This window comes from Nilaparvata lugens, chromosome 14 (genome assembly GCF_014356525.2).
Source record: "Nilaparvata lugens isolate BPH chromosome 14, ASM1435652v1, whole genome shotgun sequence".
Classification (NCBI taxonomy): Eukaryota; Metazoa; Arthropoda; class Insecta; order Hemiptera; family Delphacidae; genus Nilaparvata; species Nilaparvata lugens.
In genome coordinates this window covers 828,973-843,884 of record NC_052517.1, presented here as the reverse complement: position 1 = coordinate 843,884, position 14,912 = coordinate 828,973, and the positions used below count along the sequence as shown (strand labels likewise).

At 34.5% G+C, this 14,912-nt stretch overlaps 1 protein-coding gene across 3 annotated transcripts in view; it reads right to left on the bottom strand.

Annotated features, from left to right (window-relative positions):
• LOC120354137 overlaps positions 1-14,912 on the bottom strand; it is a 29,341-nt gene that overhangs the window by 10,042 nt on the left and 4,387 nt on the right. The window contains exons 4-8 of one of the 3 annotated variants that reach the window (XM_039440449.1): positions 13,610-13,762; positions 10,495-10,739; positions 8,976-9,141; positions 7,244-7,388; positions 3,407-3,720 (exon numbers count right to left, since the gene is read on the bottom strand). In XM_039440449.1, coding sequence (XP_039296383.1) covers positions 3,407-3,720; positions 7,244-7,388; positions 8,976-9,141; positions 10,495-10,739; positions 13,610-13,762 — 1,023 coding nt within the window. The remainder of the gene's footprint in view (positions 1-3,406; positions 3,721-7,243; positions 7,389-8,975; positions 9,142-10,494; positions 10,740-13,609; positions 13,763-14,912) is intronic. The other 2 variants (XM_039440451.1, XM_039440450.1) reach the window with 2 other exon arrangements.

Here is a 14,912-nt window from a genome sequence, read left to right as displayed (position 1 = left end):
CTTTGGTCAATTATTAGCTTAGTTAAATTCAATTATATAATTGCCATTCATTTTTTATTCTCAGGTTATAAATATTGTTGAATAATTCCCTGTTAATGATGATAATGTTTTATTGCATTTTTGCTTATTGTTCTTTGAAATTATAATGGTCCACGATTATAATGGCAGTGAAGAAAGATAGGAGAACAGTGTTGCCGATTCTCTGCCTAGCCAATGTCTTCTATAGAGAAGAACTGATACCGGTATATCTCTTGTAATATCAACTGTTCATTCTTGATAAATACAATCAATAATATTTTATTCGTCGCACATATTTTCCAATGCTTTAATGATACATTTTCATAATTGAGATTAAATATTTTGTCAATTAATTATTATTCCTACATTGTTGAAAACAATCTAATAACGTTGCAGAGGTAGAAAAAGATAGAGCTATCTGCTTTGTGGAATGATAGACAAGGATAGCAACACCAATGTTAATCAAATACTGCCCCATTATAACGTGGACCTCACTAAAGTCAGCAATATACCGTTTTGGGCGTAAGCCTGTAGTACTCTTCTGAAAGTTGCGTAGTTCTGAATAATTAAATAAATGAATATTTATATTTATATTTTTTAGCATGTATATTCTTCTTCTCCCAATCTCTTAATTATAATTGAAATTTCCATATCATATGTACTATAGAACTATAATCTAGATAGATTACCTCTTCGAAACAGTTGTTAACTGGCAACTAAATTAATAATTTTGTCAGGTTGGCATTAAGTTGAGTTGACTTTGTTAGGTTGGCACCAAGTTGAAGATTTAATGCATTTATCGCGGAAAAATTGATTGGGCACTGCTACTTCAATCCTGGGAATATTATATTTCTAGCCGTTAGGCTCGAGGCTCGCTTCGCTCGCCATATCCGTTTAGCCAGACGTTTAGTCTGGACCCCGACTGGATTGTCCTAACATATGATAAAAATGCTCAAATGAAAAAATGCAGGCGAGCGAAGCGAGCCTGCTGATCTCTTCTTGGACGATCCAGTCGGGGGTCCAGGGGGCGGAGCCCCTGGCTAGACGGATATGGCGAGCGAAGCGAGCCTGACGGCTAGTATTTATAAAGTTCAAAATTAAGAAAACTTAATTCCAAACAAACATTTAAAAAGCAAACAAATATAAAATTCGATGGTAATATTGATAATTAAAATTTCAAATCACACATTTTTCCATGGCAACTATAATTAATTCTATAGTGGTTCAATAAGAAAGAATCATTTTCAAATATTTGAACTTTGGTCAATTATTAGCTTAGTTAAATTCAATTATATAATTGCCATTCATTTTTTATTCTCAGGTTATAAATATTGTTGAATAATTCCTGTTAATGATGATAATGTTTTATTGAATTTTTGCTTATTGTTCTTTGAATTATAATGGTCCACGATTATAATGGCAGTAAAGAAAGATAGGAGAACAGTGTTGCCGAATCTCTGCCTAGCCAATGTCTTCTATAGAGAAGACCTGATACTGGTATATCTCATGTAATATCAACTTTTCATTCTTGATAAATACAATCAATAATATTTTATTCGTCGCACATATTTTCCAATGCTTTAATGATACATTTTCATAATTGAGATTAAATATTTTGTCAATTAATTATTATTCCTACATTGTTGAAAACAATTTAGTAACGTTGCAGAGGTAGAAAAAGATAGAGCTATCTGCTTTGTGGAATGATAGACAAGGATAGCAACACCAATGTTAATCAAATACTGCCCCATTATAACGTGGACCTCACTAAAGTCAGCAATATACCGTTTTGGGCGTAAGCCTGTAGTACTCTGAATAATTAAATAAATGAATATTTATATTTATATTTTTGAGCTTGAAATTTATTATTTTTATAGAATTATTTTGTGAATTTGTGAAAAGTTTGTTCTATGGTTTTTATACGGAAGTTTTATTATTAATCTATCTAAATTTAAAATTGTTTGTTTTATTCTGAGTTGTATAGTCAGATTGATGATTTAGGGCCGGTTTCCGAGCTCGGGATTTAGCTAAGTTCTAGACTTTAACTGGCTTTAACTCTGGAGTCAGAAAATTGGCTTTCCGAGTCAGAGCGTTAACGTAGTCGAGGACTTAAATAGACCCTGGAGTTTATAATTTCGCTATCTGAGTGAAGGGCTTATAAGTCCAGAACTTATAGATCCCGAGCTCGGAAACCGCCCCTTAGTGTATAAATTGAAATGGACATAGCCTACATAATATTTGGACAATTCAAGACAAAATTAGGAAATTAAAGAAGTTTTGGACAATAGCCTGTTTTTTCTTTTCCGACCACTGTATTGTTTACAGTTTACACTATCCAATAAATAAATAAATAGTCTTGAGTTGTAGTAGGGGTCAGCATCAATTATTTCACTTGATACACGTATCTCACTTACTTGATACACGTATCTCACTTACTTGATACACGTATCTCACTTACTTGATACACGTTTCATTAATTTGATACACCTATTACATTGATATTATATTACTAGTAGTTCTGTGAACAGTAGACCTCGCGCAGTTATAAACCGCATCCTCCTCTTATACTGTCCATCAGAGTAAATCCTGTCTGTATCTGTCGTGTCGGTGAGATATCGGTGTGAAAACGGCTAATGGCTGTTGGGGTTGGTGTATCAAAAATGCTAACATCAAAAGCTAATCTCCTTCAAGACATACTGGCAACAGGTCAGCCCGAGTTCAAAGCAGAGAAAGTTCGAGAGACAATACTATGTTATTTTAGTTATTAATTACAAGCGTTATTGCAAGCAATCAATAGTTCATTTAATAGTGCATGAAAATTGCATTCAATGAGGCATACAATTAATAGTCTGCACAGCAAATGATTTTCTACCAAGTTACATTGAGATATTGAATTGTATGCGTCATGGCATGCAATTTATAATCAACTCGACAGCTGATTTATGATGAATAATTCTATAGTCTGATTTTTACGGTAATATTGTAGTATTCTCATCCACAAGTACCTGATTGAAACTATAGACCTTATGGAAATACAGCAATAGACTGGCTTCTCCACACATCTGTGTAATCACTTGTCAGCTGATTTATGATGAATAATATTCTATAGTCTGATTTTTACGGTAATATTGTCGTATGAACGAGACTCCTTTTTCCTTTTATATTATCTTTGAAATGCAAAATTTCCAAAAACCTTGTATATACGTCGACGCGCAATTTAAAAAGGAACATACCTGTCAAATTTCATGAAAATCTATTACCGCGTTTCGCCGTAAATCTTACTTGAATCTTAGACCTCACTTCGCTCGGTCAATCAACCTAATGATACACAAAATTTTTTCAGAAAAATAACTGAATTTCGTAGTTTTGTTTTCAACATATTACCAACCTTGATGATATGGGGCTGGGCGACAGTTGTGGCCGTTGTAGTGGTAGTAATGATCTCTTGAATGGTGGTCGTGGTGGTGGGGATGTCCACCTTGGGAGGCGAAGGCGGGGGTGTAGGCTCCCCCTCTGCCCTGGCCAGCACTCTGCCCGTGAGCGGGCACAGGGTAAGCGGCCTGGGGGGGCTGTCCGGTGTGATCGGGGGCAGATCGCCCAGGGGCGGAAAGTCGTCGGGGAGACCGACCACCACATCCGGCTCACCTGTGCCGCCGGCGTATGACTCTAACTTTATGTTGTCCAGGTCTGTGTTCATTACACCTGATCAATTCAGACAAATTTATAGATAAAACAGGTGTCAAATTCAACGAAATTCATTGATGAATCATGTGTCAAATTCATCGAAATTCATTAAAAAATCATGTGTCAAATTCATGAAAATTCATAGATAAAACACGTGTCAAATTCATCGGAATTCATTGATAAAACAGGTGTCAAATTCATCGAAATTCATAGATAAAACAGGTGTCAAATTCATAAAAATTCCTTGATAAATCATGTGTCAAATTCATCGAAATTCATAGATAAAACAGGGTGGTGTCAAATTCATCAAAATTCATTGATAAATCATGTGTCAAATTCATGAAAATTCATGGATAAAACAGGTGTCAAATTCATCGAAATTCATAGATAAAACAGGGTGGTGTCAAGTTCATCAAAATTCATTGATAAATCATGTGTCAAATTCATAAAAATTCATGAATAAAACAGGTGTCAAATTCATCGAAATTCATAGACAAAACAGGGTGGTGTCAAGTTCATCAAAATACATTGATAAATCATGTGTCAAATTCATCGATAAAACAGGGTGGTGTCAAATTCATCAAAATTCATTGATAAATCATGTGTCAAATTCATCGAAATTCATTGATAAAACAAGGTGGTGTCAAATTCATCAAAATTCATTGATAAATCATGTGTTGAATTCATAAAAATTCATTGATAAAAAACGTGTCAAATTCATCGGAATTCATTGATAAAACAGGTGTCAAATTCTTTGATAATTCATGTGTCAAATTCATCGAAATTCATAGATAAAACAGCTGTCAAATTCATAAAAATTCATGGATGAAACAGGTGTCAAATTCATCTAAATTCATAGATAAAACAGGGTGGTGTCAAATTCATCGAAAATCATGAGTTAAATTAATCTACAATAAAGGAAATGACCTAACAAGTGTTGTGCTATAATATGCGACGTATCGCTACAATACAGGCCGAGTTATTCACTCAAACATAGAATCTCACCTCCACTCTCAGATCACAGAAATCACTCATCTTCAAATGCTTATAACTCAAGAATAGGAGTGGATTTCGCCACTGTGTAGACATATTATTGTTCCTCTCATCAAGTACTATCATTAAAAATCTGGTGTGGTACACTCACACAACTTTCCTTGCTCATATTCGAAACTACGATCAGACTTCTGTATATGTGTATATAGTTGTTTTGTATATGTATAAAGTTGTTTTCAGAGTACTTTTTCCTTTGTGTAAATTGTGAAATTCAATGATTTTTTTAGTAGTCATTTTTTTAAAGTCGTCAAAACAGCTGTTCTACAGATGAAATATCTCGACTATGTGTTCTTTTTGTGAACTGCTCTACCTACCTACCTACCTCATGTACGAGAAGGAGGTTACAAAGTCCATTTCTCAAGGATGGGGTGGACCCCCCATTAGTTTCCCAGAAAGGAGACTCATGCCAGTTAATAGAGCTGATAAATAACTATACAGAGTATGAATTTGAAAAAAATCGGTCAAGTTATTTTGAAAAAATCGTGAAAAACATGGTTTTTTAGTAATTATCCGCCATTTTTCTCAAGAATATTACGGAGCTCCTGCAATTTTCCAAGGAAAAAACTCATGTCATTTGATAGGACTTATGGATAGCTACCCATGGCTTGAATTTGAAGAAAATCGTTAGAGCCGTTTTCGAGAAAACCATGAAAAACCTGGTTTTTGGTCATTATCCGCCATTTTTCTCAAGAATATTACGGAGCTCCTGAAATTTTCCCAGAAATGACACTTATGCTAGTTGATAGGGCTTATAAATAGCTATCCATGGTATAAATTTGAAGAAAATCGTTAGAGCCATTTTCGAGAAAAACGTGAAAAACATGGTTTTTTAGTAATTATCCGCCATTTTTCTCAAGAATATTACGGAGCTCATGGAATTTTCCAGAAATGAGACTCATGCCAGTTGATAGTGCTTATCTACGATCAGAATAGGAATGATTATATTTATTGTATCAGAAATTATATTTTTCCTATCTTTCTTCTGAAGATCTATCCATGGTATGAATTTGAAGTAAATCGTTAGAGCAGTTTTCGAGAAAACGGTGAAAAACATGGATTTTTAGTCATTATCCGCCATTTTTCTCAAGAATATTACGGAGCTCATGGAATTTTCCCAGAAATGAAACTAATGCCAGTTGATAGGGCTTATAAATAGCTATCCATGGTATAAATTTGAAGAAAATCGTTAGAGCCATTTTCGAGAAAACGGTGAAAAACATGGATTTTTAGTCATTATCCGCCATTTTTCTCAAGAATATTACGGAGCTCCTGCAATTTTCCAAGGAAAAAACTCATGTCATTTGATAGGACTTATGGATAGCTACCATGGCTTGAATTTGAAGAAAATCGTTAGAGCCGTTTTCGAGAAAACCATGAAAAACCTGGTTTTTGGTCATTATCCGCCATTTTTCTCAAGAATATTACGGAGCTCATGGAATTTTCCCAGAAATGAGACTCATGCCAGTTGATAGTGCTTATCTACGATCAGAATAGGAATGATTATATTTATTGTATCAGAAATTATATTTTTCCTATCTTTCTTCTGAAGATCTATCCATGGTATGAATTTGAAGTAAATCGTTAGAGCAGTTTTCGAGAAAACGGTGAAAAACATGGATTTTTAGTCATTATCCGCCATTTTTCTCAAGAATATTACGGAGCTCCTGAAATTTTCCCAGAAATGAAACTAATGCCAGTTGATAGGGCTTAAAAATAGCTATCCATGGTATAAATTTGAAGAAAATCGTTGGAGCCGTTTTCGAGAAAACCGTGAAAAACATGGTTTTTTAGTCATTTTCCGCCATTTTTCTCAAGAATATTACGGAGCTCCTGAAATTTTCCCAGAAATGACACTTATGCTAGTTGATAGGGCTTATAAATAGCTATCCATGATATAAATTTGAAGAAAATCGTTAGAGCCATTTTCGAGAAAAACGTGAAAAACATGGTTTTTTAGTAATTATCCGCCATTTTTTCCGCCATCTTGAATTGAATTTTATTGAATTTCTTATTGTCGGGTCCTCATGGTATAGGGACCTTAAGTTTAAAATGTCAAGTCGATCAGTTAATTAGGAATGGAGTTATCGTGTTCACAGACATACACACACACACACACACATACACACATACACACACACAGACCAATACCCAAAAATCATGTTTTTGGACTCAGGGGACCTTGAAACGTATAGAAAACTTGAAATTGGGGTACCTTAATTTTTTTTGGAAAGCAATACTTTCCTTACTTATGGTAGTAGGGCAAGGAAAGTAAAAAATCATGTTTCGAATTAATCTATAATAAAGGAAAGGATTGGCTTATACACGTAGGGGATAGGAAAATTATGTTTGATGCATCATCACGTCTCAACTACTGAACTGATTATAACTTGACATTTCGCATATGGATTATTAATTTATTGAGAATGGTAAAATGCCTATTTTAAATTCTTCAACATTTCAGTATATCAAGTTTTTAATTAGTACTGACCGAGAGTGGACGATAGCGTGGTTCGGGGCACAACTGTCGCCCCCTTGTGGATCATCTTGGCGGTGGATTTGCCTCCCCTTGCCACGCCTCCTCTGGCACCCCCACCAAGTATTCGCTTCTGCGGTGTCCCCAACTCATCTTTCTTCTGAAACAAAGCACACAACAATCTATATAAGAGAAAAGAACTGGCTTATACACGTAGGGGATAGGAAATTCACGAATGACGCATCATCACGTCTCAACTACTCAACTCATTAACTTCACATTTTGCATATACATTCTCAATGGATGTGCCTACTTCAAACCATGGCATATAATGTATATACCATAGAAAAGAGTATATACGTGTACACAGACGCACATACACTCACACACACACACACACACACACACACACACACACACACACACACACCACACACACACACACACACACACACACACACACACACACACACACATACAGACCAATACCCAAAAACCACTTTTTTTGGACTCAGGGGACCTTGAAACGTATAGAAAACATGAAATTAGGGTACCTTAAATTTTTTTGGAAAGCAATACTTTCCTTACCTATGGTAATAGGGCAAGGAAAGTAATGAAACTTATAGAAAACATGAAATTAGGGTACCTTAATTTTTTTCGGAAAGCAATACTTTCCTTACCTATGGTAATAGGGCAAGGAAAGTAAAAAATATAAACATCTAAACATATAAACATTATTGCTCGAATAGTATAGGATAATCAATCAGCTGACAAGTGGATTATTCATTGCATGCATTGCCACAAGTATCTGGTGTCACCAGAAAACGTCATCATCATCTTTACCATCTCTAAGGGAGTTTATGATAGACTGTAAAACATATGACAGATAATTTGGAAAAAGTCTCGTACCGCTGCAACTAGAACAGGTGACACCAAATACTTCTGGTTGAAAAAACTGCGTGAGGTCTACTGTTCACAGAACTACTAGTAATATAATAGAAAGTAGTCGGCTTGAAATTTGCAACATAAACGACCCATACCACGAGATATTTCCTCTACGATCATATTTAATAGATCATTAATATTTTATATTTAATCATTAATAGATCATCAGCTGTTCTTAGTGAGAATTTGTGTGTATTTTTGGCTTCAAAATTCATAAAATAACTTAATTAATACAATGTGCAGTGATAATTAAGTGTAATATTTAACTATAATTTGGTGTTTTAATTTTTCTAAATTTAAAATTTGCATCTCATATTTATTTTTGGACGAAAGTTGAGCTTGAACTTCTTACAGAAGAAACATAACCTATTTTTTGGACATGTAATCAAAATTTGGGAATGGAATAGTTTTGGGCCAAGCCTGTTGTTCCTTCCCAATCATATTTATATGATTTGTTATTGTATCCACGTATAAATAAATAGATAAATAAATAAATTTTGTTCAAATGGCGAATTAATTGATTTGATTTTGATATGAAGACTCTTTCCTCTTTACTATGCGCACACCCCAACTCTATGGCTAAACTCACACTCAGGCGACTGAGGTGGAGAAGAGACTGGACTCTAGTGGAGAGCATGTGTTTTGAAATGGTGACGTCGCGGAGACTAGAATCGACTGGTCTGAGTGTCACCATTTGGAAACACATGCTCTCCACTAGAGTCCAGTCTCTTCTCCACCTCAGTCGCCTGAGAGTGAGTTGAGCCTATGTCTGAATAAGGCGCAATTTAGGTGTGTTCCTTACCCTGAGCTGGCCGACCGTGCCGAGGATGGACTCAATGGGTTTAATGCCTGACTTGAGCATGGATCCGGGTCGCTTGAGAGGGGAGGGAGTGGAGAGAACCCCCTTGTTGAGACCGTGGAGGCGGCTGGCCAGTGGAGCCTGTTTAGACATCACTCCTGTTTGTCTACTGAAACACAAAACAACAATATTCGATTAGAATAGTAGACTTAGAAAAGTGATAGTACAACATAATGAAATAAAAACACACATTTATAAAATAACGATTTTCTTCAAATTCATACCATGGATAGCTATTTATAAGCCCTATGAACTGACAAGAGTCTCATTTCTGGGAAAATTGCAGGAGCTCCATAATATTTATGAGAAAAATGGCGGATAATTACTAAAAAACCATGTTTTTCACGGTTTTCTCGAAAACGTCTCTAACGATTTTCTTCAAATTTATACCATAGATAGCTATTTAAAAGCCCTATCAACTGACATGAGTCTCATTTCTGGGGAAATCGCAGGAGCTCCGTAATATTCTTGAGAAAAATGGGGGATAATTACTAAAAAACTATGTTTTTCACGGTTTTCTCGAAAACGGCTTTTACGATTTTCTTCAAATTTATACCATAGATAGCTATTTATAAGCCCTATCAACTGTCATGAGTCTCATTTTTGGGAAAATTGCAGGAGCTCCCTAATATTCCTGAAAAGAATGAATTTAGTTAAATTTCTATCACGATTTTCTCGAAAATGACTTGACCGATTTTTTTCAAATTCATACTCTGTATAGTTATATATCAGCTCTATCAACTGGAATGAGTCTCCTTCCTGAGAAACTAACAGGGAGTCCACCCCATCCCTGAGAAATTTACTTTGTAATCTCTTTCTCGTGCGTGAGGTAGGTAGGTAGAGCAGTTTATTCAAAAGAACACATGTCGATATTTTATTTGTCGAACAGCTGTCTGTTTTGACAACTTTCAAACAATCCTGAAATTTCATAATTCAAACAAAGGAAAATGTTGTACTCTGAACACAATAACAATAGTATAATCGTAGTTATTTAGCCGCCAATCGGCATAATGTTGTTCCTCTAAATTATTCTCGTTTAAGAACGGGGCTTACAGTTCAATGAGCAAGGAAAGTTGTGTGAGTGTAACCACACCAGATTTTCTTGTGGTATAAATTTAATCAATGATATTATATAATTCAATGGGAAAATACTTCATCGGCTGTGTTTCTTTTTTTCTGGGGATAAAGACGTTTACTCGATACGTGTATTACATCCACTTGATATGCGTATCAAATTTACTTCATACACGTATATTATCTACTTGATACACAAATCACATCCACTTGATACGCGTATCAAATCCACTTCATACACGTATATTATCTACTTGATACACGTATCAAATTTACTTCACACACGTATATTATCTACTTGATACACGTATCACATCCACTTGATACGCGTATCACGCTTTTGATACACAACAAATATTTTTCCAAAATTCACAAAATTTCGAATCACCTGATAATGTTCGAAGGCTTGGGCACAGGCCTGAGCGGTCCCACGGGACGAGGGCCACCCAGAGCGGTAGCAGCCGTAGTTGCCATCGTGTTGCTGTTGCTTTGCGGTTGCTTGGTGGGTGATGATGCAGCCACAGTCGGCCTGCGAAGAATGCCCGATTTGGTGGCGGCTGCAGCTCCCGGACCCATCCGACTGCCCAGCATTATCACGCCTGATTTGTGGCTGGGCGTTGATTTCAGCAGACCCTGTACACAATACAAAACACAATTCATTTATTTTATTCAATGCTACACAAAACACAAATAATTAAAATGAAATAATTGATAATTATTATTAAACGAAAATCCCAATTGAATGATGTAATTCACCCCGAAGACTCCTGCTACTGCAAATATTGACAGCAGGGTAAACAGCCTAGATGGAAATTCGATGAGCGCTACTATTCAAAAATTATTTGTCAGCCCAGGAATCGAACCCAGTACCTCCTAATTGCCGGTCAGGAATGCTCACCCTTACACCAATCTCTGGATAGCAGCGCTCATTTCATACAAAGCCATAGCGGCCAGCAATTAGTAGTCTGTAGCCAATGCAATAATTCATTATTTATTTGATAAACGATAAATAATAATAATATCGAGTGACCTGACCGGCTCAGGTCTGGTGTCACAGTTTTCAGTTCTCACCTGATCAATTTCAGGGCCTCTGACATGACCTAACGACTGTTTTTGAGACAGCCGGGACCGACGATTTAACGTGTCCATCCCAAACACAGGAGTGGCCCAAGAAAAATATAATTGATAATCAATTACTCTTGATATCGATTATATCGCTATGATTATTGCGCTATACGCAATAAGCAACTAATTACTTATACCCCAACACATATAATTTATAGTGGGGTGTATATTTACATTACATTACATTTATTACATTTATTGCATTCGTTAATCACATTATCAAACTACTGATTGGGAGAGAATCAACAGGATAAACCCAAAACTGTTCCTCTCCCAATTTTGATAAAAATAGTTCAAATGAGGTTATGAAAACACTTTTATAAAGATCACAAAAATTTACAGTCCAAATATACATTATACCAAAAATTTTGTATATTTCGGTTGATCAGAAAGATGAAACAAATTATTATTACACTTGAAAATGCATTAATAAATTGAAAAATATTAAAAAACTTGATAAATTTGAAGCCATAAAAATCACAAAAACATTCACTATCAGCATATGATTAATTTATTCATTGAAGTTATAATTTATTCACTGTTGAAACACCGCTGATTTATGTAGTTGCATTACAATACTATATTATCAATATTCTAATGTTGCATTCAATCTTCATTGTAATTAATAAGTTTTCATAATATGTGACATTTGTTGCATAATTAGCTGCTGTACTGTAATTTATTGTGGATTCGTGTGTAAACCGGAGTGTATTGTGGCTTACTTGAATAAATAAATTACTTTAAACTATTTACTAATCATAGTAAACGCCCTCCTTCTTCAACTTCCGAGTTGCGCGTACTTTTGGAAACTGAATACATCATGGAAACTGGAATTGATTTAGTACGAAAGAGCCTTATAAAATTATCAAGTTGATAACTGAAGCTACAGATACTATAGTGAGGTCCACGTTATAAGGGCAGTGGAGAAAGATAGGAGAACAACGTTGCCGATCCTCTGTCTTGTCAATGCCTTCTATAGACGGTAGCTGCACGTTATAATGACAGTGGAGAAAGATAGGAGAACAACGTTGCCGATCCTCTGTCTTGTCAATGCCTTCTACAGGCGGTAGCTGATACAGGTGTATTGATGTAACATTAACTGTTCATTCTCGTTTAAAATAATCAATCAGATTTTATTAAGCAAGAAACTATATTTTTCAATAATTTCATAATGAATTTACATAATTATGATGAAATATTTTGCCAATTAATTATTAATTCTACATTGTTAGAAGACGATCTGGAAACAGAGCAAAGCGAGAAAAAGATAGCGCTTTCCGCTTTGTGGAATGATAGACAAGGATAGCAATACCATTGCTAATCAAATACTGCCATTATAACAAGGACCTCACTATAGAACAAGAACAACTACAACATGATACAGTATCATTCAACTTGATACACAACACCATAACTTGATACAACACAGGACAGAGCTATCTGCTTTGTGGAATGATAGACAAGGATAGCAATACCATTACTAATCAAATACTGCCATTATAACAAGGACCTCACTATAGAACAAGAACAACTACAACATGATACAGTATCATTCAACTTGATACACAACACCATAATTTGATGCAGTACAGAATAGAGCTATCTGCTTTGTGGGATGATAGACAAGGATAGCAACACCAATGTTAATCATACACTGCCATTATAACAAGGACCTCACTATAGAACAAGAACAACTACAACATGATACAGTATCATTCAACTTGATACACAACACCATAATTTGATGCAGTACAGAATAGAGCTATCTGCTTTTTGGGATGATAGACAAGGATAGCAATACCATTGCTAATCAAACACTGCCATTATAACGTGGACCTTACTATAGCTCAAGTTAGGAGCACGTTATAATATAAAAATCACCAGCATAATGTCCATGAGGCTTGTGAATTCTTGTTCTCCTCTAACTACGATTTGGTAGAAAGTTAGTGGGGAGGATATTTTTAATATTGTTTCCGAAGAATGGACATTGATATGTCCAAAGCTCCGCCAATTTATGTAGATGCATAACAATATAATTATTATCTATAGTTATTATATTACAAACTGCTTTTTCATATCATATACAGTTCAATAATTATTTTCTTAGTCTATATTATGTAAATTCATCTATAATTTTGCTGTATTGTAAGCTATTGTATATAAGTGTATAAGCCAGTATATATTGTAATCTACATCAATAAAGTACTCAATCAATCAATTAAAATGCAATTAGAAATCCAACTGGAACGTTTTATTGTACCGATGCTAATCATATACTTCCATTATATATTTATTTTTCGACTACTGTATTGTTTACTTTATCCAATAAATAAATGAATAACGTTGACCTCACAATACATGAAATGTTGTGTTGTTACCTTTCTCTGTAGCGATGAAATGGCCGAGTTGGGAGTGACCGAGTCCAACTTGACAATGCCCGACTTGTTGGACATGATGTAGACTCCCGATGTCAGGTTGGGTACTTGAGACGGATCCACCTTCACCACACCCTTGGCACTCGCTACCAGCACCTGTTCCACACAATCACCACAATATTAAACACCACAATTAAACACCAGGGGCCTATTTCACAAAGGTACAAGTATTGTTACCAACCATGGTTACGGACAAGTACTTGTAGTTACAAGTTTACAAGTACTCACGTTTCACAAAAAATGATGATCTACAAGTTTACAATTTTACAAGTCTACAAGTACTTCAATGGTAAACATAACCTATTTTCATGATGATTTCCTTTTTTCATCCTTTATAAAGGTTACTTGTACTTTTCAATAATAATTACTTTGAAAATATTTGAAAGCAATATAATGTTTTTTTGTACAGTCTACTTCATTTATTGCTGAATTTGTAACTTACACAGTATATGTACTTTATATATATATATATATATATATATATATTATATATATATATATATATATTATATATATATATATCAAATTCTTTTATTCCTCATCCAAAAAACAATACAACAAATATAAATAAATTCTGTCACCCACACCATCAGAAAAATGTTTACAATACAATAATGTTACTTACAAAGCATAATAATAATAATAATAATAATATAATAATAATAATAATATAATAATAATAAAGCGTAATAACATAAAAACTTTCTATTCTACTATTAATGTTTATTATTCTTCTGATAGTGCAAGCTGACAGGCCGTACTTAAAGGAATTAATCCTTGCATGGACCTAAGGTCTGTGAGCAAGGATGAGCCCCCATCAGTCAGCCTGACGAGAATGAAATTTTATTATTAATTTACATATAAATTCATTAATATAAATTGGAAAAGGATGTTGACGTATCCTAAGATATTGAGAGGAGGACAGGGAAAACTCGAAATGAGAAACAAAGCACAAACCCCGACGATGTTGGATTTCAATTAGAGAAAAAAAAACTGTAGAGCTATTATAGGATACCTTAATTGAAATTCTAATAAATAATGTATACTATATATACCGTGTATAAATACTATAGTACACATAACCTATGAGGTAACACATTAATAACTATTTTGGAAATTTATTCAATTCAATTTCCTGATGCATATATTTCCAAAATAATAAATTTTAGAGGAATATAGGGCATTTTTGATTATTATAAATATTTAGAATAATTTTAATGATCACTTGTAAATCCTTTACATAGCT